The sequence below is a fragment of the Pangasianodon hypophthalmus genome, chromosome 9 (assembly GCF_027358585.1).
Source record: "Pangasianodon hypophthalmus isolate fPanHyp1 chromosome 9, fPanHyp1.pri, whole genome shotgun sequence".
NCBI lineage: Eukaryota > Metazoa > Chordata > Actinopteri > Siluriformes > Pangasiidae > Pangasianodon > Pangasianodon hypophthalmus.
Genome location: NC_069718.1, coordinates 1,283,011 through 1,308,536, shown reverse-complemented (window position 1 = coordinate 1,308,536; position 25,526 = coordinate 1,283,011). Strand labels below are relative to the sequence as shown.

At 40.3% G+C, this 25,526-nt stretch overlaps 1 protein-coding gene across 5 annotated transcripts; it reads left to right on the top strand.

The window, feature by feature from the left end:
* Positions 1 to 17: 17 nt before the first annotated feature.
* On the top strand, positions 18 to 23,931 carry LOC113525243 (cathepsin S). 5 transcript variants are annotated; one of them, XM_034307669.2, is made up of 9 exons: positions 18 to 38; positions 10,251 to 10,410; positions 15,919 to 16,037; positions 17,891 to 18,013; positions 18,131 to 18,286; positions 18,852 to 19,076; positions 22,241 to 22,394; positions 23,333 to 23,435; positions 23,610 to 23,931. In XM_034307669.2, the coding sequence occupies exons 3-9, from the start codon at positions 15,924 to 15,926 to the stop codon at positions 23,704 to 23,706; spliced, it is 972 nt and encodes a 323-aa protein (XP_034163560.2). In that variant the 5' UTR covers positions 18 to 38; positions 10,251 to 10,410; positions 15,919 to 15,923; the 3' UTR covers positions 23,707 to 23,931. The 5 variants fall into 5 exon arrangements, with proteins under 5 accessions (XP_034163560.2, XP_053092889.1, XP_034163558.2 ...); XM_053236914.1 differs by lacking the exon at positions 18 to 38 and adding an exon at positions 2,352 to 3,027 and having other exon boundaries at positions 15,906 to 16,037; XM_034307667.2 differs by lacking the exon at positions 18 to 38 and adding an exon at positions 2,600 to 3,027.
* The last annotated feature ends 1,595 nt before the right edge of the window (positions 23,932 to 25,526 follow it).

The following is a 25,526-nucleotide window of genomic DNA, read 5'->3' as shown; positions in this document are numbered from 1 at the left end:
AAATCTTATGGAGTTCAGGATAAAGTTCTACAGTTTAGGTGAGTTTTCTGTAAAGTAATTTAGTGATTAAATAAGTATTTAATAACAGACCTCTCTTGATTGATAGCTATTAAAAATAATTGATAGCTATGAAACAATTTTAATCATGTGCCAATATTGAAAAAAAAAGAGAAAAACTGTATTTAACCACAAAAACCTGGTGAACATATTCACCGATGAGCCCAAACATTAAGTCACTCACAGATGAAGCCAATAACGTTGATTATCTCGTAACAGCGGTGCATGTCATGCTGTGGAATATTATATTAGACGTGGACAGTCAGTTCTCGTAGTTGAAGTGTTGGATTCGGGAGAAATGAGTGACTGAGAAACACAAAGAGGGTGTAGGACTAAGTGTAAAATTATAATATTTAATCCAATGCTCGAGTTTGATGCGATAGACTTAAAGTTAAAACTCTAATTATGTTCATACTCACTTAGCACTTTTTGACTATATAGTATAGTACAGTTATATATATAATATAGTACAGTTATAGAAGAGAAATTGTTTCTAGTCACACTGTCCAGTGTCACCCAGATGAGGATGAGTTCCCTTTTGAGTTACAATTTATAAAACTACAAGGGTGAACTAAGGAAACATTACAGAAACACTTGATATTTTCAAACATTTCATAACACAATAGCTCTAGGCCTTAGAGCCAACACAAAACAAGAACTACTGACAACAATGCTTTCATAACACTGAAAAACCCCCAGACTGTTTTAATTTTAACTTTGCTACTGTTTTTTCAGTGTATACGTCATCTTTTAACCCACTTTGACAAAAACATCCACGGCTTCCGATTTCCACTTGTGGTGATGTTCTTGAACTCCCATCATGTACGCACTTGCTGTTGTAGCCAGTCACTGATGCTGTGTGTTTCTCCAAATCTGTGACATGGTCATATTTAGCGGCCTCTCTAAGCATGATCCAGTCTGTGTTCTTTTTGAGTTTAAGATTAGTTGTTTCTCAACTCAGTATAGAAAAGAGAAACACAGCTATCCAGTCAGGCCATTATCAATGATATTGCCTGATACCTGCAGAAACCTGAAGAAGCTCCTAATCTCAATGTCTTCATTATTATCCTAAAACAATAGAAATAGTACAAATATTACTGTATTACTGAGACTTGTTAGTGAACTTTAAAGGTGAGTTGACTCTGGTTACCTGAACATACTGCCTTTAAGATCATTGACCACATTATTGTTTTCTAGATATTACAATATATAACCATTATTTTATTATCATGAATGATCATGTAACTGTGGGAAAGATTAATTCACTTCTAAATCACCTTCAGTGAACTTGTGAATCTGAGCTTGATGGGCCATTGTACAACCCAAAGGGCATCCTCTCATACTAGGACCATGAGCATGATTGAAGCTGCCTTTTCCACCTCATTTTTCAAATCTGGGGTGAACTACAATTCAGCTTACTTGAGAGAAATGACAGACCCCTAAATCCAGAGGGCGGGGTAGGCATCCATGTAGAGTTCCCAGAAAAGTCAATCAATCATTCTTCGGCATGAGTTTCACTAGAAAAAACTTCATCCTGTAAAGAACTACCAAAGGGTCATTCAGTAAGAGAGTTTAGAGGCATCAGTTCAGTGTAAGGACTATGAAGCACTTCTCAGTACCTCTCTATCTGTCAGCAGTGATCATGGTGTGAAACAATTTATGTGTATTTAAAAAATAACTTCACCTTACTTACTCACTCCTCTGCTGAAAACATTACATTTTGCCTGTTCTATCCTCAGTACTACAGGCAAAACCACAATTATAAATGTGCTTATTCCAATCCCATAAATGGGTGAGTCCCTCTTAGCAATGCTGCATAACAGTAAGACCTAAAATCCTATATAATTAAGCAATGACCTCTAGCTGTACATCATGACACCAGCCACCAATAACCCCTAACTTTTAATTCTACTATTGGGTTCCCAAAATGAAAATGCCAGTAGAAAATAGGGACTTTTACTACAGCCCTTCTCCTGCTATATACAGTAAGATCCACCAATTGTAGCTGTCGACCACAGTACATTGGAGCTTAAACGAAATGATGAATATGCACTGTGCAGACTTTCAACTTTAATTTGATCCAAATAAGATGAACAGTGTACGACTTACAGCCCTTTTTATATGTCCCCTACCCCCTTTTTAAGGGACAACAAGTAATTGGACAATTACCTGCACAGCTGTTCCATAGCCAGGTGTGTGTTTTTACTCACAAGTAAGCAGATAAAAGATCTAGAGTTAATTTGATTAATTAATTAATTTAAAGTGTTGCATTTGCATTTGGGATTTATTGCTGTTAAGTCTCAACAGAAAGTCCAAAAAGCCATTAGGCTAAGACCCATCAGAGAGATACCACAGATATTATGTGTAGAATAAATTGGCACATTCCTAAAATGAAAGAACACACTGGTCAGCTCAAGAACTCCAAAAGGCACCGGAAAACCACAGAACACTGTGGTGGATGACAGAATAATTTTTCCCTGGTGGAGAATAACCTCTTCACAACAGCAGGCCAGATAAAGAACATCCTCCAGGAGGTTGGCGTATGAGAAATCTTCACCACAGTAAATACAAAGGGTTTACCACAATCTATGAACCACTGGTAAGCATGACATCCCCTGCGTCTCTCTTTTGTTATTTTTTTTTGCAAGCATTTGTGTTCCAGCACTATTTCGCTTGTTAAATAAATTTGTTATATTTTGATTAAATCCCTGCTTCCCTCTTTTTTGTCATAATCCTTGAGCCGAGTTGTGACAAATGGGGGCTCGTCCGTTTGTTTTTGGTTCGTTTATGTGCTGCGTATTAAGTCGTGCGTTTGCGAGACAATGTTGGTGAATGAAGTGTCGCTGGAGTGACGTCACACGCCGGTGGATTTTGGACCGGGTGGTGTACATGTAGGTTGTTAAGGAAGTTTGCGCGGTGATTGATTGCGTGAACGTGATTTTTGACCGATGGGTGTGAAAATCTAGGGAAGTAAGTATTTTAAATTAAACTTGTTTTTTAATAAGGTGCTTCTCTGTGAGGTTTAGTGGCGGTACCCCTTTGGGTTTCTCCTGGTTTGTGTATGTAGTGTTGCGGTGAAAGTGGACAGAGCAGTTGTCTTTTCCTTCCCAACGGGTTTTGTGCGTAATGGAACCACCATCAGTAGCCGCATGAAGATTAGGGTTGGGTTTATGTAGGGAGGTTGAGGTTGAGGTTGAGGTAGTTGGAGAGGCGCACCTTATTTTGTTTATCTTTGTGGTATAGCTGATGCAGTAACTTGATTGCAACTGTTTTTGCTGAGATTTCACGCACACGGTTAAAAGCCTACAGTTGAGGAATTTATAGCGTCTCCGTCGGAAGAATTGCTGGATCTCTGCACAAAAGAGCAGCTTCTTAAAATAGCTGAACTTTATAATATTGATGTCAGCAATAATACGCTTAAAGAACGACGAAAAGCTATTCTGAGAAGTAATTTAATTGAAAGGAACATTTTGGCAGAAGAATCGCCTGTTTCATTACCTTTACTTTCTATGTCGACTTCAAATTCAACATTTCAGCAGCAAAGAGAGTTACTTTATGATGCGAATTGAACATGAAAGGTTTAAACTGGAGGCCGAAATGGACAGGGATTTAGCAGTGGAGAAAACAGGACAGGAGCCAATGCAGGCTAGGGTCGATTTTGAACATAGCCTTGAAACGGATAGAGAAGGTGCCGCAGCTGGGATAGGAGTGTATGCAGTCAGCTTCTTTTGTGGGTTTTGATATTGTAGGAAATCTGCAGCTGGTGCCGAAAATTTGCGGAAAAGATCCAGATTCTTTTTCTGTACTTTTTGATCGCATTGCCGACGCGTGTAATTGGCCGGATGCGGCCCGCGCGCTGATGCTCCAGACTGTAGTAACAGGTAAAGCACAGGAAGCGTCTTCCTCTTTAACTGTGGAGGATAGTCGGGGTTATCCAAAGTGAAGGCAGTAGTGCTAAAAGCCTACGAACATGTGCCAGAATTTTATAGGCAGCAATTTAGAACCTGGAGGAAAAGCGAAAAGCAGAATCTTCTTGAGTTTGCGTGGGATTTACAAATGCGGTTTTCACCTTGGTGTTCTGCTGCTGAGGTCAGTGACTTTGACGGTTGTGCAACTTAATTGTTTTGGAACAATTTAAAAATTCTGCTCCCAATCGTGTTGCAGTTTATGTTCGTGAGCAAAAAGCACAGACAGCAACTAATGCTGCAATGCTTGCAGACGATTATGCGTTAACGCACAGACACATTTTTAATCAATAGAAGTACCAGTCAAGTTACAGTAGGCCAAGTACCAACGTGTCTGATGACGTTTTTGCGCGCCAGAGTAAAGGATTCCAGTCTGAAAATAGAGGTAATGGTTCACGTGACTCGGATAGATTTTGTCAACATTGCCATAAACGAGGTCATTGGACGTCTGACGGTTAAAGGTTCGGGTTTAGTAGTGCCTGTACGTGCGTCTGATGTGGGCTCTTCTGTACAAATTAGAAACTCTTACTCTGCAGTGTTGGAATCTTACCAACCTTTTGTTAGAACAGGGTTTGTGTCTTTAGTAGGCAGTGATACAAAAGTGCCTTTAAAATTTTGAGGGACACTGGAGCATTTGATTCCTTTATTCTGGCTGGTGTGTTGCCCTTTTCCTGGGAGTGCGAATTGGGTAGTTTAGTGCCAGTTCGGGGGATGGGGTGAATGTTTTGCATGTGCGGTTGCATAAAGTGATGCTTGACTGTGACTTGTTTCAGGGCGAAGCTGCACTGGCTGTGTGTCCGGCATTGCTGATTGAAGGAGTGGCTGTTATTCTTGGTAATAAACTAGCAGGTGATCGGGTTTGGTCTGATGTTTCGCCGTCTGTGGAGCAAAATCTTTTGTTAGCTCAGGACCTGGATGAAAGCAAGCGGGATTTTCCTGAAGTTTTTACTGCCTGTGCAGTAACGTGCACTATACATTTACAATTATGGCATTTGGCAGAAGCCCTTATCCAGAGCAACTTACATTTATACAACTTTTATACAACTGCGCAGTTGAGGATTAAGGGCCTTGCTCAAGGCCCCAGCAGTGGCAGCTTGGCAGTGCTGGGGATTGAACTCATGACCTTCCAATCAGTAGCCCAACATCTTAACCACTGAGCTACCACTGCCCTCTGTCGCGCAAAAAAACTGTTGCGGATCCTGCTACACCATCTAGTACGGATAAACCTTTAGAAAATTTTTCCTTGCCTTTGTCTGATTTCCCTTTGTCTGTATCTCACAGTGAGATGGTCTTGGAGCAACAGGCGGATTCCTCTTTATCTGAGTTGTTTCAACTGGTTAAACCTGACACTGAGATAGAGGATAGTGCCAGTGGATATTTTCTCCAGAACACACTGTTAGTGAGAAAATGAGTGGATCATAAATGTAAAGCCCTTGGGAACCCTGTTTTTCAGATTGTGCTGCCATCAAAATTTCATGATGCAGTTCTGAAGGTGGCGCATAATGAATCTGGTCACTGGGGCATTAATAAAACGTATGACAGAGTGTTGAGGCATTTCTTTTGGCCTCGTGTTAAAAAGGACGTGTCCGCTTATATTAAAACTTGTCAAACATGTCAACTTACAGGTAAACCGAACCAAACGTTAAAGCCTGCTCCGTTATTTCCTATTTCTGCAGTGAGTCAGCCTTTTGAACATCTTATAGTTGACTGTGTAGGTCCTTTACCTAGATCGAAATCTGGTGCAAACTATCTGCTAAGTAATGTAATGTGTCAGAGCACCCGTTATCCGGCGGCATATCCCTTGCGCACTATAACTACTAGGTCTGTGGTTCGTGCACTCTCCCAGTTTATTTCAATCTTTGGTTTTCCAAAGGTCGTTCAATCAGATCAAGGATTGAATTTCTCCTCTCATATGTTCGGTCAGGTTTTAAAACAACTTTGTATCCGTCATGTCCAAGCCTCAGCCTATATATGCTCAGAGCCAAGGGGCGTTAGAACGCTTCCACCAAACGTTGAAATCCCTGTTTCGAGTTTATTGCACTGAGCTGGGTAAGGACTGGGAAGAAGGTCTTCCCTGGTTAATGCTTGCAGAGAAGTTATGCAAGAAAGCTTGGGGTTTTCCCCAAATGAGCTCGTGTTTGCGCATAAAGTGCGTGGTCCGTTGGGAGCATTGGCAGATAATTGGAAGGATGTTGAACCTCCTGAAAACCTGACAGATTTTGTTAACAGGTTTCGACATCTCCTTTTTACAGCTGGGATGCTAGTGAAAGAAAAATTGGTCTCAGGAGAAAATGAAATCGTGGTATGACTGGTGTGCTGAGCGACGTACGTTTAGCCCGGGTAACCAGGTATTGGCTCTGTTTCCCGTGGTTAGCTCTCCGTTTCAGGCGAAGTTTGCAGGCCCCTATATGGTTGTGAAGGAGGTGTGCTGTCTAGAGCGCACTGTTTTTGTCCTCTGTGTATTCTGCCTCTTCTGGGTTCTTAAATTGCTTCCTAGGTGCACCGGTTGCTGAACCAGAAGCAGGAATGGGAGATGTTGAGGGTTGGAACAGTGATGGATAAGGTTAAGTAGTTTCTTCCTTCAAACAAGGGAAGTGGGCTGTTTGAATGTTTGTAATGGGGATAATTGTTTTGAATTTAGTTTTGAGTGGTGTGTGTGTTGTGAGTTGTTGGTTGTTGCCGGGTTTCCCTTTGGGACCCCGTTCTTATGAGGGGGGTGTGACGGACTGCATACCTGCCTGCTGTGTTGGTTTTATTTATTTGTGTTTCAGTGGGGCGGGGCTGCAGTCCGAGTGCGGATGGAGGACACCTGGGCCCGGAGTCTTTCCTCATTATAAAAGCTTCCCACCTTTCCCCTGTTGGGGTGTGTGTGTGTGTGTGTGGGGAGTTTTTCTCTCCTGTGCGTCTCCCTTTTGTTATTTTTTTTTTGCCAGCATTTGTGTTCCAGCACTATTTCGTTTGTTAAATAAATTTGTTATCATATTTTTATTAAATCCCTGCTTCCCTCTTTTTAGTCATAATCCTTGAGCCGGGTTGTGACACCAAGAACTGCAGGTCGTGGAGGTGGAATAGCAACAATTTTCAGGAACTGTTTTGACTGTAGCCTACTGATGAATTTTCAAGCTTTGAGGTGCAGCTTTTCAAGGTTGATTTCTCTACTCCCTTGCTATGTGCACTGGTCTACAGACCACAGGACTTCATCCGGGAATTTTCGGACTTTTTGTCATCTGTGGTGTCATGCACTGTTAGACTTCTGGTTATGGGTGATTTTAACTTTAATCTTGTTCAGTCTGTCTCTGGACCTACACATCAGAAGGGTCATACTCTTGATTTGGTGCTATCATTTGTTTTTTCTGTGGCAAACCTTGAAATAGGTGATGTTGCTATTATATCATTGTCCAGTTGTTTTTGAATCTGTGCTATCATGTCAATTGTTCAAATCCTATCACCCTCCATGCTATTCTAAACATATTAATTCCTCCACTGCCAGGGTTTTCAATGATGTCTACATATCTTCCCAAGTGCCAAATGCTGTTGAAGTTTTATCCATTTGTGTCAACCCTGATGATCTGGTTGATCTTTTTAACAGTACGTGCATAACTACCTTGGACTTACTTGCTCCCTTTAGGTTACAAAGGTCCAAAGTGATGCATAAAGCTCAGCCCTGGCTAGACGGGTGTATTTGTGCCCTCAGACAGGAGTGTAGACGCGCTGAGCGTAAATGGAACAAAGATAAATTGCAGATATCTTATGAAACTCTTAGGGAGTGTCTTAGGCAGTATCAGAACTCTGTTAAGGAAGCACAGTTTAGATACATGTCAAATTTAATTGCACAAAATGCACAAAGGCCTAAGGTACACTTTAGTAAAATTAATGCTTTTTTTTAAGTCCTACCCCTAGTGGCCCTTTAGAGAGTTCCACCGCCCGGGGAGATTGATTTTTAAATCATTTCATCCAGAAAGTTGAGGACATCAGATCTAACATACCATCTCATAGTTCTGTTCTGTTAGAGACGCTGTGTTATGGGAGCCATTTATCTCAGTTTCACCTTGTCTCACCTTCACAACTTTTTGACATTGTTTCAAATATGAAGTCTACAAACTGTCCTACAGATGTTCTACCTTCAGATATTTTTAAAGAGGCTTTCCCAGCTTTAAGTGCGGTTGTTACTGCTATTATTAATAGCTCCCTAGAAAATTGAATTTTACCAGCCACGCTTAAACATGCTGTGGTTCAGCCACTGTTGAAAAGGCATAATCTTGATCAACATGATCTGAATAATTACAGGCCGATCTCCAAGCTCTTTTATTTCAAAAGTGTTGGAAAAGTTGTTTATTCTCAGATCTTTTTGTACTTGAGTAGTTTCAACATTTCTGATACATTTCAGTCTGGTTTCAGAGAACTCCACAGTACTGAATCTGCTTTCTTAAAGGTCACCAACGATATTTTACTCTCTCTTGACTCTGGCTCCTGCTGTCTTTTAATCCTGCTTGACCTAAGTGCAGCTTTTGACACAGTGGACCATGAGATCCTTTTGAAAAGACTGAATCATGTCGTTGGATTTCAGGGATCTGTGTTGCCTTTTATATTAAGGGAAGAAACTTTTCAGTTAATATAGGGAATAGTTTCTCACCACATGCACAGATATCTTATGGTGTTCCCCAAGGTTCCATTTTGGGACCTCTTCTATTTGTTCTATATATATGCTTGCCTTGGCTATATTGTCCACAAGTATAACTTATCATATCGTTGTTATCCTGACAACACGCAGCTGTATTTTCCTGTTAGTACAAACAGCTGTTCGGTGCAAAATCTATTTGATTGTCTCGGTGACATTAAATGCTGGATGGACATGAATTTTTTGCAGCTGAACAGTGATAAAAGTGATAATTATCTTTGGTCCACCAGTCTCATCTGCTGGTATTGTTAATCAGTTAGGTACGCTGTCTTCCAATGTGCGTGATTGCATCAAAAACCTTGGTGTTATTCTAGATCCTTCATTGTGTTTTGATGAGCAGATTATTGCTGTTGTCATGAGCAGCTTCTTTCAGTTGAGAACAATTGCTAAAATCAAGAAGATGCTATCTAATCAGGATCTGGAAACTGTTATTCACGCATTTATAACATCAGGGTTGGACTACTGTAATTCCCTTTATTTGGGGTTGGCTAAGACCGCTCTAGATCGCCTGCAAATGGTGCAAAATGCAGCGGCCAGACTTTTGACTGGCACCAGGAAGCGTGAGCGCATCACTCCTGCGCTTTCCTCTCTACACTGGCTGCCAGTCAATTTCTGCACTGAGTTTAAAATTTTATTATTAATTTTTAAAGCTTTGCATGGGCTTGCTCCACCATACATATGTGATCTCCTTAGTCTGTACGCTGCCCCAAAATCTCTTCAATCATCAAGTCAATTATTCCTTTCAGTACCACGTTCACGTTCCAAAACCAAACGTGACCAGGCTCTGGAATGATCCTCACCTACTTCTATAAACAAACAAATAAACTCAGGTGACAGCAAAAAAAAGAAAGCACAACAGTTTTCAATATTTAGTCTTTTTTCAGAAACCAGGTGGTGAAAAACAAGAATTGAAATATTATACAAATACATTAATATAATAAATAAAATATTAATTACTAAGTAATATTAATGGCATAAAGAAGTTAACTAACATACAGCTATTTTGTTTAAACCAGCTAATGTTAGCAAGTTTCCTTTCCTCAGCTTGTCCCGTAAATTAGTTGTTTTTTACTCAATGTTCATCGTTTTTATTTCCTATTTAGAGTTTGCTACTTCACGGTCCAATCAGAGAGACGGGAAACAAATGAGCCAATCAGATAGATGCAAGAGGAGTATTACCAAAGAAATTTTTTATCACTTCTGGGTTTTAATTTTGAGCAGCATTAATAATTTATGAACAATTTTTTAAAGAACATAATAAAAAATGTAGGATTTTGTATCATATTAGCTTTGACAAAAGAAAAATCTTCTAAACATTTACTGTGGTAGAAATAAATATTTTTAAAATATTTTAATACATTCAAATATTTTGCGAAAAACAAGCAAGTTGTTTACTTATGGACCATAAACATATTAAATTTTCACTCACATTCACACAGAACTTTAATAATATACTGTATTCCCTGGTAAAAGAAAGGGGGTGTCGTTTTTTTATTTATAAAAGCTTCCTCCTTTATTTAAAGCTTTTTGTTTTTGTATTTTTTTCTTAGAAAACCACGTGACGTTCAATATCAGACTACAATCTGATACTCAGAGACTGGATTTACCTGACACACCTGTGTGATTTCACCATCTACCAGTCAGCAGAGTACACACACACACACACACACACACACACACACACCGAGTGGACAGAAAACTGAAGATCAGGTAAGAAAGTTCTGCAGATTTATAGTTTGGATCAAATTCAAGTTAAAATACTGATTAATATAATATACACATCCTGTCTGTCTTTGTGACTGTCTCTCTGCCTCACCTTCTGTCTCTCTGCCTCACCATCTGCCTCACCGTCTGTCTCTCTGCCTCACCATCTGCCTCACCGTCTGTCTCTCTGCCTCACCATCTGCCTCACCGTCTGTCTCTCTGCCTCACCTTCTGTCTCTCTGCCTCACCATCTGCCTCACCGTCTGTCTCTCTGCCTCACCATCTGCCTCACCGTCTGTCTCTCTGCCTCACCATCTGCCTCTCTGCCTCACCGTCTGCCTCTCTTCCTCACCATCTGTCTCTCTGCCTCACTGTCTGTCTCTCTGCCTCACCATCTGCCTCTCTGTCTGTCTCTCTGCCTCACTGTCTGTCTCTCTGCCTCACCATCTGCCTCTCTGTCTGTCTCTCTGCCTCACTGTCTGTCTCTCTGCCTCACCATCTGCCTCTCTGTCTGTCTCTCTGCCTCACCATCTGCCTCTCTGTCTGTCTCTCTGCCTCACTGTCTGTCTCTCTGCCTCACCATCTGCCTCTCTGTCTGTCTCTCTGCCTCACCATCTGCCTCTCTGTCTGTCTCTCTACCTCACCATCTGCCTCTCTGCCTCACCATCTGTTTCTCTGTCTCACCGTCTGTCTCTCTGCATCTCTCACTGTCTGTCTCTCTGCCTCAACATCTGCCTCTCTGTCCCACCGTCTGTTTCTCTGTCCCACCGTCTGTCTCTCTGCCTCACCGTCTGTCTCTCTGCCTCAACATCTGTTTGTCTCGCTGCCTCACTTTCTGTTTGTCTGTCTCTCTACCTGTCTGTATGTCTATTTGAAAGAACAGTATAATATAATAAACAGTAGGGTTTCCAGAGTCTTGTTGTGTTGTGCTGTGGGGATGTTGACTACTCTAAGTGGAAAAACAAACAGTGAAGCAGATGGTAAAGAAAGAAGTTAAATGTATTTTGATATATATATATATATATATATATATATATATATATATATATATATATATATATATATATATATATATATACTTACCATCCACTTTATTAGGAACACCTGTACACCTGCACATTCATGCAGTTATCTAATCAGCCAATCAGATGGCAGCAGCACAATGCATAAAATCAAGCAGATACAGGTCAAGAGCTTCAGGTAATGTTCACATCAAACGTCAGAATGAAGAAAAAGTGTGATCTCTGTGATTTTAACCATGGCATAGTTGTTGATTTAAGTATTTCAGAAACTGCTGATCTCCTGGGATTTTCACACACAACTGAGTTTACACAGAGTCTAGAGTTTACAGAGAATTGTGGGAAAAACAAAAAACACTGAGTGAGTGACAGTTCTGTGGGTGGAAATGCCTCAACTGTGGTGAGCAGAAAAGCATCTCAGATGCACAACATTTCGAACCTTGAGGTGGATGGGCTACAACAGTAGAAGATCACATTGGGTTCCATTCCTGTCAGCCAAGAACAGGAGTCTGAGGCTATCATAGGCACAGGCTCACACAAACTGAACTGTTGAAGACTGGAAAAAGACCAGGTGATTTTTTTTTTATCTTCAACTGTCTAATGTGGGTGAATCTGTGCCCATGATAGCATCAGTTTCCTGTTCATGGTTGAGTACTTTCATGGGTTGCACATCACATATCACTATCTAATCTCACTCTGCTAGTTTTTCTTCTAATCTCATGCTGGCTCAAAGATACCAAACTACACACAGGCCAGGAGCCAAAAGAAGAAAGACAGACAGTCATATGTCATGTGTCATTCTGAACATGAATATATGAATTATTGGATAGTTTGTGGAGAGAGCAAGGCAGTGTGTGTGTACCTGATGGACCTGGTAGAGCTTCTCCTGTTTCTGTGTTTTGCTACTAGTTGAGTTAACTTTTAGTTAATCTCACACAAACCTCCACCACAACTGGGCTTTCAGACTTGGCGAAACACTGGATAGTGTTTGGAATGTGAATTGGAGGAACAGAATTCTTAGACTATTTAAAAGAAGACAGAGAGAGAGAGAGAAGGCAAAACCCGCATTACTGCGATTTCTTCGTGCAATTCCTCCACTGTAGGTCAGCTGTACACTTTTCTACAGGAACGTCCACCATAACTCTGCTTGATGAAGGTGGTATCTATGGTTCCTTGTCTGTCGTATGTATCCCATAATTCTGTGCAGCAGGCAGTGTGAAGAAAAAATGGCATGGGAAAACATGCAGGAACAGGTGTTGTATGTGTGTGTTATGTTTGCTATACTGTTATGGTCCATGAGCACTATGAAAGGTTTCCCCAACAAGTATTGACGGAACCATGTGGTGAACTCCACCATGGCCAGCAGTTCTCGTCAAGTGGTACAGCAATTCTGTTTGGTAGGTGTCAAACTCCGACTTACTTATGCCAGTACGTGTTCCACTCACTCCATTAGGGACAACACAGTTCCGATCCCAAAGATGCTGGCGTCTGTATCAAGAATGAGACCACCACTGTCCATAGGGTAGCCAAGAATAGGGGCAGTAGCTTGTCGATGGCCTTCTGACTCTCCAGAGTCCAGTGGAATCGAGCATGTTTCCTTAGGAGGTTGTGAAGGGGTTTGACAACTGAAGCAAAGTTTTTGCAAATCGTCTGTAGTATGAGCCAAGACCTACAAGTTGCCGGACCTCGTTAACACTTGTGGGCTGTGGCCACTCTCGAATCTTCCGCACTTTCTGGGGGTTGGTGGTGATACCCCGCTCTGAGACGATGTGGCCCAGATAGGCCACATGGCAGCGGAAGAGACAACACTTGGTGGGTTTCAGTTTTAGGTTGGCTTCAAACACTCATGCTAGTCGCTGAAGCATTTCTTTCACATCTTTCCCCTGCACAATGATGCCATCTAGATAGACCTGGCAGATCTCCCACTGCATTCCAGCCAAGATATGAGCCATTAAGTGCTGGAACGTTGCCAGTCCATTGCAGAGGCCGAACGGCATCGCGTTCCATTCGAACAGCCCTTCCTGCTGCAGCAACCAAGGCTAGGTCTAATGTGCCGAAACATTTCACCATAGACAGGGTATCCAGGGTGTCCTGAAGTCGTGGAAGCGGGTAAGCATCCTTGATAGTGCGCTCATTCAGAACCCTGTAGTCCACGCACAGTTGGTATGTCTGGTCTTTCTTTTTCACCATTACGATGGATGATACCCAGCTGCTATTGCTTGAGGAGGCTAAACCAGCATTGAGATTTTGCAGAATCTTTTCATCTGCACATTTCTCAAAGGCCATTCTACGCCAAGTAGTAGAGAAAACATCACTGTAGGCATTAAGCAATTCTGCTAGCTCACACTGTTCTGTATCTTCCAGCTCTGTCGTACTCTCTGCATCCAGGGACTTAAGATGACTTGGGATGACAGCAGGGAGTGGGTCTGAAGAGGATAGTTCTGGGGAGGTGGCCTGAAATCAATTACAATCCATGCCACCATCACCTGGTACTTCTCCATGAAATCTTTAGTTGGGCTCAACAGCACATTGCCCTGCACCTGCTCCCGGAAATGTGCATTGTCTAGCATGATGTATTCACATCCCGCCTGAAGGACAGCTGTGCGTGCAATCCGAACCACATGTACTTGGGGTTTGTTCCTCAGGTTGAAGTACAGTATCTGCTCACCGGACAACACAATTTTGTGGCTGCCGAAGGTCCAAAAAAAAAGATCTGTTTGTTCCAAGAATGGATGCCCCAAGATGGCTTCAGTGCCCTCGGCTACATCTGCCACGATGAAATTTACACTGACTGTATGGGTTCTGACTTGTATTGGAGGGTCAACTTCCCCAAGGACATCAAAATTTATAGGGCTTATTCCTTGCAGAGCCTGTATGGTAAATAGCTTGAGTGGGGGTCTTACATCTGCCTTAATGGTCTCATAGCATTGCCGGGGCAACACACTCCTTCTGGCCCCACTGTCTAGAAGACCACATACTTCCATGTGATACAACAGTGTGTGGATACACATCACAGGACCACTCCCCTTGACTCTGAGAACTGTGGAGGCACGTTGGATTTCTGAAGCCTGGTGTAGCGCTGGAGCGACACGCTGCAGGCTAAGCCTGGGTGAAGGACAGTTCCGACTCATATGACTGATGCCTTGGCAGTTGTGAGATGCACTTTCTTCCCAATTTATTTTTCCCTCCCTTTTGTACTTTGCCGGGTGAGGTTTGAATTCCATTCTTGAGTATTTTTGCCTGCACCCAGGGGTTGATGGTTTCATACCTGTGTGCAATCTTGTAGGCACGGGCCAGTGTACATGGGCGCTCCTCCAAAAGCCATTGCACAATATCAGCATCCCCCATGGCATGGGAGTCCTGTTCCCGCTCAGAGCGATCTGCATACACAATGGAGACCTTCTTGTAAATGTCATCTCTTAGCACATGGAGTGGCTCACCTGCCTTATGGACCCTCTGCCTCAGCTCTATTCCAATGACAGCAGCGTGTTCAGATGATGGACCATATGCAGCCTATACTTCCTCAATGATTCCTTAGATAATCCCTAAAGTTATCTAAGGACATTCATTTGTGTTTATTGAACATCCCATTCCAGATTTATTCCAGTTATAATAAGCTCCACTATTCTGCGAAGGCTTCTGAGAAGGCTTGATGTTGGAGCATGGCTGTGGGGATTTGTGTTCATTCAGCTACAAGAACATTAGTGAGATCAGGCGCTGATGTTGGGATGTCGAGGAGATCTGGGGTGCAGTTGGTGTTCCAGTTCATCCCAAAGGTGTTCAGTGGGGTTGAGGTCAGGGCTCTGTGCAGGACACTCGAGTTCTTCCACTCCAACCTTCACACACCATGTCTTCATGGAGCTCGCTTTGTGCACAGGGGGATTGTCATGCTGGAACAGGTTTGGTCCTCTTAGTTCCAGTGAAGGGAAATTGTAATGTTACAGCATACAAAGACTGTAACAAATCCAGCAAAGGGGATGCAAGTGCAAGTAAGCTTTATTGAATAAAAAACAAATAACTAAAAAGCATGAAAAGAACCAAGAACTAGCAAAACCAAGCATAATCAAGACAAGCCTACAACAGGAAGATACATATCAGGGATACAGACTTCTAAGAAAAACAAACACCAACCAGCTGAGGAGAGAAAACACAGAGCTTAAGTAGGGAAACTAATCAGGGGAAATACAACTCAGGCGAGCATAGGAAATCAGCCAGACAACAAAAGTTCAAAAACATGAGTGAGGGTGCCCTCTGGTGGTCTGGGGGTAGATTGTAAATGTCCATGGTAGACGTGACAAAGACATTCTACACAACTGTGTGCTTCCAACTTTGTGCCAAGACTTTGGGGAAGAACCACATATGGGTGTGATATCCACATACTTTTGGCCATATAATGTTTATGTACATCTATAATGATATTCAGACTATGAGCATAAGAAAAAAACAGAATAATAAACGTTACTGTTCTTTTGTTAATTTCAGTTTCTGTTAACAGGTACAATGATGCGTGTCTTGGTTCTGGCTCTGCTGCTCTCTCAGGTTTGCTGTGATATGAATCTAGACAGCTACTGGAAATCCTGGAAAACTGAATTCAGTAAAAACTACAGCAGTGTGGTGAGAACACACACATTAAATATTAATTTAACATAAATAAAAATAGTTTTATAAAATTGTATTGTAAAATTATATGAAATGCATAACACTACAATACACAATTAAAACAAGAAGCTATTAACACTTCAGAACTGAAGCAGCACTTTTGAGAGTTTTAAATGATTTAACAGATACTAAAATCCTTATGATTTGAAATGTCACATTTAAGAGTTATTAACCTACAGTTTGTGCAAAAGAAATGTCAATATTTACGTGCTTAAAGTTCTCAGTATTCAGATTCACACTACGCAGGTGTTTAAGTTGAAATTTTTTTTTATCTTTTTCTTTTTTAAATAAAACATTTTAAAAATAAAATGTGTGTTTGTGTGTGCAGCTGTTTAGTAAGTTGGAGTGGTTTGCATTAATAGCTCCTACGCAATAAGACCCTACTGAAATCAGGCAGCTGTTAAAGTCATATGTTTTGTATATTTCTTTTCTGCCACACTTTACTGAAGGTCTCTAACATTTCAGCAACACAGATGCTTGGGAGATGTTAACTCCAAAACAGGAGTTTCCTGAATTGATTAAATGGATGGAGTTAGTTCTCCCTTTAATGTCACATTCAAATCATGTAGTATAACAGCCCAGTCTGGGTATGCGTCATCAGCTAGACCGCCTTTGGCCACCAGAGGGAGGCACAGGACAGCTCTGAAATAATCAGGACCAAGGAGCCACACCTGTTCACTTGACTACTTAAGAGCAGCATACAGGCTCTCATGCGCTCAGACTTTGTTTCAGAGTCCTGGCAAAAGACTTGGTCAGTATTTTGGGTGTTTTAAAACTAGTGCTATACTCTAGCCTTTTCTCTGTGCTACCTTAACTTGTCAACCAGGCGATCCTCTTATGTTCCTTGTTGTTTAAAAAAACAAAACAGAAAAGCTTTTTGTTTTCTGGTTAGCTCCCTGTAGTGAGTGGTCAGAGGTTTTTCCCCCTGGCATTCTTATGTTTACAATTAATTTAAGATTGAATGCCTCCTGATTAAGTTTATGCTTTTAGTTCCTCCTTGGTTTTCATTTTCCCAAGCTCTTCTGTTTTTTGTTTTTTTTGTGTCAGGCCTCAGACATTTTGTGTGTAGCTCCCCTTTTCAATTTAAATTTGATTTCATCTTTAATTTGTAATTTTTTTTCTTCTCTATTTGCTCTGCACTTGCTATTAAGTACTGGTTGGTGGCACGCTCAGTTTGCTCAGGTCTCTCATACAAGGAGGTCTGGGTTCATCCCCAGTGCAGAGTGCGCCACCATATTACATGAAGTTTTATATTAGTTTGGCATTCTGTTTGTGTGCTTTCAACCAGAAATATCAGAGATGTGTGAATATGAAATAAATTTACAGCAGTATAAGAGACACAGTGCCACCAACATAGCAATGTGTTTCATGGAGCGGAAGATATGATAAAGCTAGTGTAAATTAAATTTCTACAAAATAATACAAAGGTAGGTCCTTACCTTTTAGAAGTTATGTCATCAGCTTTTATTGCAGTCACTGAAAAATCCACCTTGCAATATCCAGGTCAAAGCTACTTACCACAGGTTTTTTTTTTTCTGCACTCCACCATGATATTTTCTGTTATCCATAATTATTGAGAGAACCATATTTATTTATCAGAGAACAAATGCAGGCAAGTCAGAGACAAGTCCAAGCCAATACAGGAAGTAACTTGAGACCAGAGTCAAGTCCAAGACTGGACTTTACGGAGAAAAATAATAAAAGTTGCATCCCACATGAGTGAAGTAACTTATTAGTGTTATTCCATGTTCAGTGACACAGTTTTGTGGATATGTGTGTGTGTGTGTGTGTGTGTGTGTGTGTGTCAGAGTGAGGAAGCATACAGGAGAGCAGTTTGGGAGCAGAATGTTTTTAAAGTGATGAAGCACAATGAAGAAGCTGCAGCAGGACAACACACCTTTACCATTGGGATCAATCACCTTTCAGACATGGTATGATCCAGTGTGCTTGTGTTTCTTTATGATGCCCATTGGGTTATATATGGGGAAAAAAACCTTCTTTCTCGCTTTGCATTTCACCATTTTGTGTGTGTGTGTGTGTGTGCGTAGACAACAGAAGAAGTCAGTGCTAAACTGAATGGTCTGAGGGTGGAGAATTTTTCTCCTCAGGATGCTAATGAGAATTTCACCTTTCTGAGTGATTTCTCCCTCCCTCCCAGTGTGAACTGGACTGATGATGGATTTGTCAGCCCTGTGCAGAACCAGGTATATATGTGTACAGTATGTTAGGAGCTTTTCAATGAATACAGTAACAAATATTGTATGTGCTTTTCTGTTTTGTGTAAAAAAAAAAAACATGCTATTTCACTTCACACATAAACTATATGGTCAAAAGTTTGTGGACACTTTGTGGTCTAGTCCAAATCCATTTCAGCATGACAATGCCCCTGTGCACAAAGCGAGCTCCATGAAGACATGGTGTGTGAAGGTTGGAGTGGAAGAACTCGAGTGTCCTGCACAGAGCCCTGACCTCAACCCCACTGAACACCTTTGGGATGAACTGGAACACCGACTGAACCCCAGACCTCCTCGACATCCCAACATCAGCGCCTGACCTCACTAATGCTCTTGTAGCTGAATGAACACAAATCCCCACAGCCACGCTCCAACATCTAGTGGAAAGCTTCCCAGAAGAGTGGAGCTCATTATAACAGCAAACACAGGGGAATAAATCTGGAATGGCATGTTCAACAAGCACATATGAGTGTCCCAATACTTTTGTCCATATAGTGTATCTTCACTTCGTGTGTTTGTGTTTGGCTGTATGTAGGGTGATTGCAATGCATGCTGGGCGTTCAGTGCTGTTGGAGCTTTAGAAGCTCAAATGATGAAAAAGAAGAGTCCGCTTGTTCCTCTGAGTGTTCAGAACCTGATAGACTGCAGTAGTACGGAGGGAAACCATGGCTGCCTTGGAGGACTCATGACTAATGCCTTTAATTACATTATAAACCACAATGGAATCAGCACTGATGCTGACTACCCTTATGAAGAAAAGGTACTTTTTTCTTTTTGCTATTTTATAGATTCCTATGTTCAATCATTTATCTACTTTCTACCTTACTTCTGCCAAATCATTATATCACTCATTATATACAACCCCTGGCAATAATTATGGAATCACCACATTTAGAGGATGTTCACCCAGCTTTTTTACTTTATAGCAAACAAACAAATCACAGATCTGACACAAAAAAGGTTTTGTTCAATAGCTTAACATTCTGGTTTGTGAAATATACATAAAAAAATTCAAGGACATTTTTTATTATTAATGGCATGTCTTTTTCCAAATCAAGTAGAGGAAAAAATTATGGAATCAATTTTTAATTTCCATTTCTAAAACAAATACTGGGACAAGTCTAAAAATGCTAATAAGTCAGCAGTTAAAAGGGAGTGCTTACACACTTTACTGGGCTGTTGGACTTGGCTAATTGAAAGGAAACATGGCTCCAATGAGAGAGTTGTCAGTTGAAACAATGGAAAGGATTATAAAACTCCTTCAACAAGGAATTTCAATGTGGAGTTTGGCCAAAGAGGTTGGTTGCTCCCAGTCAGCTGTGTCTAAAATTTGTTGCAAGTATAAACTTAATGGGAAGGTTATGAAAGGTAGATATACAGGCAGACTAAGGAAGATGTCAAAGCATCAGGATAGAAAACGCAAAGCACTATGCCTTGAAAATAGAAAATGCACAACAAAACAAATGAAAAACAAATGGGCGGAAACAGGAGTCAATGTTTGTGAAAGAACTGTAAGAAACCGGCTGAATGAAATGAGATTTATATATAGAAAAGCCAAAAGAAAACCAGCACTAACACCAAAACAGAAGAAAACAAGGTTACAGTGGGCTAAGGAGAAGCAATCATGGAGTGTGGATGATTGGCTGAAAGTGAAATTCAGTGATGAATCACGAATCTGCATTGGCCAAGGAGACGATGCTGGAACTTTTGTCTGGTGCTGTTCTAACGAAACATATAAAGATGACTGCCTGAAGAAAACAATCAAATTTCCCAACTCCTTTATGATATTGGGTTGCATGTCAGGTAAAGGACCAGGGGAGATGGCAGTCATTACCTCAGCAGTCAATGCACAGTTGTACAGTGAAATTTTGGACACTTTTCTCATTCCATCCAAAGAAAATAGGTTTGGTGATGATGAAATAATTTTTCAGGATGACAATGCATCTCGCCACAGAGCAAACAGTTTTAAAGCTTTTTTTCAGGAAAGGCATATCAACTCAGTGACATGGCCAGCAAACAGTCCGGATCTCAATCCAACTGAAAATTTATGGTGGAAAGTAAAAAAAAACTGGTCCATGTTAAGGCTCCACCCTGCAAAGCTGATCTGTCAACTGCTATTCGAGAAAGTTGGAACCAGATTGATGGGGAATATTGTTTTTCATTAGTGAGGTCTATGCCTCAAAGAATAAAAGCCAGAGGAGGAGCAACAAAGTATTAATTGTGTTTTTTTGTTGATGATTCCATAATTTTTTCCTCTACTTGATTTGGAAAAAGACATGCCATTAATAAAAAAATGTCCTTGAATTTTTTTTATGTATATTTCACAAACCAGAATGTTAAGCTATTGAACAAAACCTTTTTTGTGTCAGATCTGTGATTTGTTTGTTTGCTATAAAGTAAAAAAGCTGGGTGAACATCCTCTAAGTGTGGTGATTCCATAATTTTTGCCAGGGGTTGTAATATACAGGTGGTGTGTCTTATTTACCAGGCAGTAACTGATTCATTATTAGCTAATTGTGCACAAGAAGTGCGTGAATATAAAAGTTTAGGAGTACATAGTTAGGGTCATCACAATCATAGTCCCTTTCCAAATCCACAAAGCACATGTAGACAGGATTAGCATACCCACCTCACAAAGCTGTGCAAGAGTAAATGTCCTGTCTGCTGTTCCATGGCCTGGATGATGTCTCCTCTCCAGAACTCTAGCAGACTTTTCTGGGGAAGCTGAGGAGTTTAAATTTCCTATAATTGTAACAACTCCTCAGATTCAGTTTTTTTAAAAAGGGACCAAAATCCCTGTCCAAGGCTCCTGGCAGATCTCCATGAAACACCAAAGAGGCGTGTTAACTGCATGGTGTTTATTAAACTCCATCCATGGTGTTTATTAATTTTACATGTTTATTTTATTAGTATTCTGACAATTTGTGTTTTTAAATAGAAAATGTGTTTGTTTTTTTTCATCACTTTTAATAGCAATTTCCTATTATTATTAGTTTTACTATTATTATTGCTGTGAGTAAACACTTTGTTGAAGTCCACACGAAGACCACATCAACACCACCCTCACCCCAACCCCCAGACTTTAATGCAGCCTTCACACATTTATAGAAGGGAATGATTTATAATCGCACTATCCGGGTGTCACCCAGATGAGGATGGGTTCCCTTTTGAGTCTGGTTCCTCTCAAGGTTTCTTCCTCATATCGGCTCAGGGAGTTTTTCCTCACCACTGCTGTCTCTGGCTTCTCCATTAGGGATAATTTCAAACATTTACAATTTATGAATGTATTTATTTCTGTAAAGCTGCTTTGTGATAATGTCCACTGTTAAAAGCGCTGTACAAATAAAATTGAATTGACTGAACACTTTCTTTCCCCTCACTCACAAGTCAAATCAATTAAAGTTAAAAAAAGCTTAAAAGTTTTTTAAGTAATATTAAATCTTATAATAAATTATAAACACAATTACTGTTTAAATAATAAGAAAAACAAACGCAATTGAAAATGTATTTTTTTTCACTACGTTTTGGGAGCAAGTTGCTCTTATCATAAAATGTAAAGCAAACGAAAACACAAAAAACTTGGCCTTCACCCCCGTTGAAGTCAACACCGCCCCCAACACCGCCCCCAACACCGCCCCCAACACCGCCCCCAACACCGCCCCCAACACCACCCCACCCCAAGACTTTAATGTGTTCTCCACACAGTTAACTGAATAATATGATAGTGACCCACACATGCGTAGATAAAAGTGTAGGTGCCTTTTGATGTCCAATTTGTCCAACTTAGGTTGTTTTTTTTTTTTTCTCAGAACCACCATGCCAAGCACTTCATTATCTACAGTTTATGTATGCAGTTTTTTATTATTTTCATTTAAAAGAATATTCACTCATATAATGATGTCACTTTACTGTTTCATCGTGTAGGTCGGGTTGTGCCGTAGGCATCCTAAACCTGGACGCTGTTCTGGTTTCCGGGTTCTTAAAAGTGAGTTTGAGCTGCAGAAGGTAGTGGCTAACACTGGACCGGTGGCAGTGGGAATTAATGCGGATGAGGACACATTTCACCATTACAGTAAAGGTGAGCCACACACACACACACACACTACATTATCAGCTTGGTGTGTTTGTCCATTAATTGTCAATTGTTTATAATCATATGTGCATTTTATATCTGTAAAGCCTCATGTCTCATATGAGAATTTTAGAATTTCTTTTTTTTATTTTTAAAATTCGTTGTGTGAACAGAAGTTTTGAATCGTATTTATATTAAACAGATTACGTTCAGCTCAAATGTAAAAATTCCACCATATTGTTAGTATTTTTGTAGTAGTAGTAATATCAGTAGTATTATCTGATAGAGTATTTTTGTCCAACAAATTTTTTTGACAGTTGAACAATTAAGACCTTTCTTGCAGCAACTGGGTCATCATATCCGATAATGAAGAGTAGTGTTCTGAACAGTGTTTAGGTAATGAAATGCATGTCCATGCCCGGCTGGTTAGCTAGTTTGTTTAAGTTGTAAACTCTGTTTGGCATGGTGTGTGAATTCTAGCTTTGACAGTTCCTCAAACTCCGCTACATCACTCCAGTTCATAATCGGTCTGAACTTGAGATGTGTGCAGGACTGTTTTTATGAATCACACAGTTATTACATGTACCTGCCCCTCCTATTTCATTTATTTATATTTCCAAAAATATAAACAAAGTATTAATCTAATTTTGCTGCAAATGCCTCACGCAGATGTTCATCTTAAAGAACACGGTCTCCATTTGTCCTGAGAGCTTCGTATTTGACCGCTCGTTCTCACCTGCATAAAAAATAAAAACCTTGCATGATTTTTTTTTTCAGGATCTCAAATAGAAGGTCTCAAACAGATGCCCTGTGAACATTTCTGCCTAGCTTTCTTTAAAAAAAATAGCATGCCTCTTATTTATATCTCTATTCACTTAGTAACATCTGTTCAATCTGATTAATGTGTGTGTGTGTGTGTGTGTGTGTGTGTGTGTGTGTGTTAGGTATTTATAATTTCACTTGCCATAATAACACATTGAATCATGCTGTTCTGGTGGTCGGATATGGAAAAGAAGAAGGGCAGCAGTACTGGCTCGTCAAAAACAGGTTAAACACACACACACACACACACACACACACACACACACTTTCACTGTTGTACTCTTGCACAATTAATTTGTGTTATTGTTAGAAAGGTTTTTATCTAACAAAGATTGGTAATGAAATCATTGCTAAAATCCTTCTCTCTCTCTCTCTCTCTCTCTCTCTCTCTCTTTTCAGTTGGGGTGCTGATTGGGGAGAGGGGGGCTACATACGAATGCTGCGAAACAAGAATCAGTGTGGAATCGGCAGCTATAGTGTTGTCCCCATTGTCTGAACTCATTTCTCACATATCACATTTAATTTTTTTTAAACTTTTCTTGTTATTATAGACTAATTCAAAATTGTTTTTTTGATTTGTATGTTAGCTTCTGGTGGTGGTGATGGAAAAAGTATTTCTGTTTTTGGAATGAATGAAATCCAGAGTTGCTTATATTGTATTGTATACGTTTATGTAATCCATTCCCCAAATTATTGAAAATAAAATTTTTTTTTAATTTTATCCTGATTAATTCCTCCACTGTGGCTCCTCTCATCTGCTGGACCTGAATCATCCTGAGCTCTGTTCTCTGATCTCTGTTCCTAACCCTACAGTCACACAAGAAAGTGACAAGTTGCTTATGTCACTTGTAGTTTATCTCTCTTATGGCGTGTAGTGGCCACTACTGTTGTTGCTTGTGGGTAACTATATAAAACTTCTAATGCTAAGAAATTAAATTACACACTAATCAGTGAAATAATTTATCTTATATTCTTGTTACATGCTGAGATTTGGACTAGCTTCATATAGTCTCAGATTAGCAGCACAAGCTAACTGCACTAGCTACTGTGGTGATATGGAAAAAGACCGCACTATAACTTAAAAGAAAAAAATGGAAGCAACTGGAAGACCAAATTAATGGAAGAATATAAAAGATGGAGAAAGCTTACAGTAGAGGTCACGTGCTGAGTGCCTGGTGACTCCACCAATCATCTCAGGGAAGGGAGAATAGAGAGAGTGCAAGCTGCCTGCACATGGGATACCGCGAACAACTGCAGACTGACGCGCATATAAAAAGCTAGAGAGGTGGGTTCCAATACCAAAAATAGAAATACTTTATACAAACACAACTATAATTAAAAAAAAATCTGGATTTGGCCAAGTGACAAAATCTAAACCGCAGTCCACAGGCAGCATCAATCGATCAATGGTCAGAGGAACAAATTAAAAACAAATACTACAGGGCAAAAGTTTCCCAATGAGGAAAGAGTGGTCTGGCTATAACAGCACTGGGCCCGAGAAACTCAACACCACTCCAGCATACATGCACTCTACAAACCCTAAAGTTGAATGTAGGTGAAAAGCATGGCACTTGGTGAGGAAAAGAGACCACCATCAACACAACACAAGGAAGCTAGCATGGCTGCTCAAAACACTCTGCACCTATAGATAACAAAGCACACAGACAAAACAATTAGCTACCATTTACATAAACTGGAATAAAGGCTAACCTTATTTCAATGAAACAGTAACAAAAAAAAAAATATGAACATAATTCATAAACACACACAAATTCCCACAGCCAGGTGCAGAACAGCTTAAGCCCAAAAAAGACCTACAGAGCCGAATAGGTGGTAGCACCAAAACAACTCAACCCCGTTAAAGAAACTTTCTAGAAAAAAATTCTAGAGCCAAAGAATAAAAAATTCAACTCAACTAAACGATAAAAAAAATCACCTACCGAAGTAGTAAATGTTAATTAATGATGTTTATGTGAGCAACAGCCGGTATGCCGAAGATACAAATTGGCACAAACACAGTCATTAGGCCTACCACTAATCCTAACTTGCTCACAATCTAAACAAATAACAAACACACAAATCTCACTGGAGTGTAAATATTCTCAGAAATATGAGAAGTTTAATTCACGCATGTTCTGTTGCATGTACGATTTTAACTTGATTTGATAAACTTTTGCAATCAGAGAACAGATTCACGTCTTGATCAATGAAAATATTAAATATTTGTGTGTCATCTGCTAAGATGAAGTGGGTCTATAATGGTCCCATGTGGTTTGATTTAATATAAACAGATTAATTGACCATGTCATCAAGCTG

Bases quoted from the DNA above. Each gene is read 5' to 3' on its own strand.
- LOC113525243 (XM_034307669.2), top strand. From the start codon at position 15,924: ATGATGCGTGTCTTGGTTCTGGCTCTGCTGCTCTCTCAGGTTTGCTGT. The intron at 16,038-17,890 runs GTGAGAACACAC...TGTGTGTGTCAG, and splicing joins GTAAAAACTACAGCAGTGTG to AGTGAGGAAGCATACAGGAG. The intron at 19,077-22,240 runs GTACTTTTTTCT...TTCATCGTGTAG, and splicing joins ACTACCCTTATGAAGAAAAG to GTCGGGTTGTGCCGTAGGCA.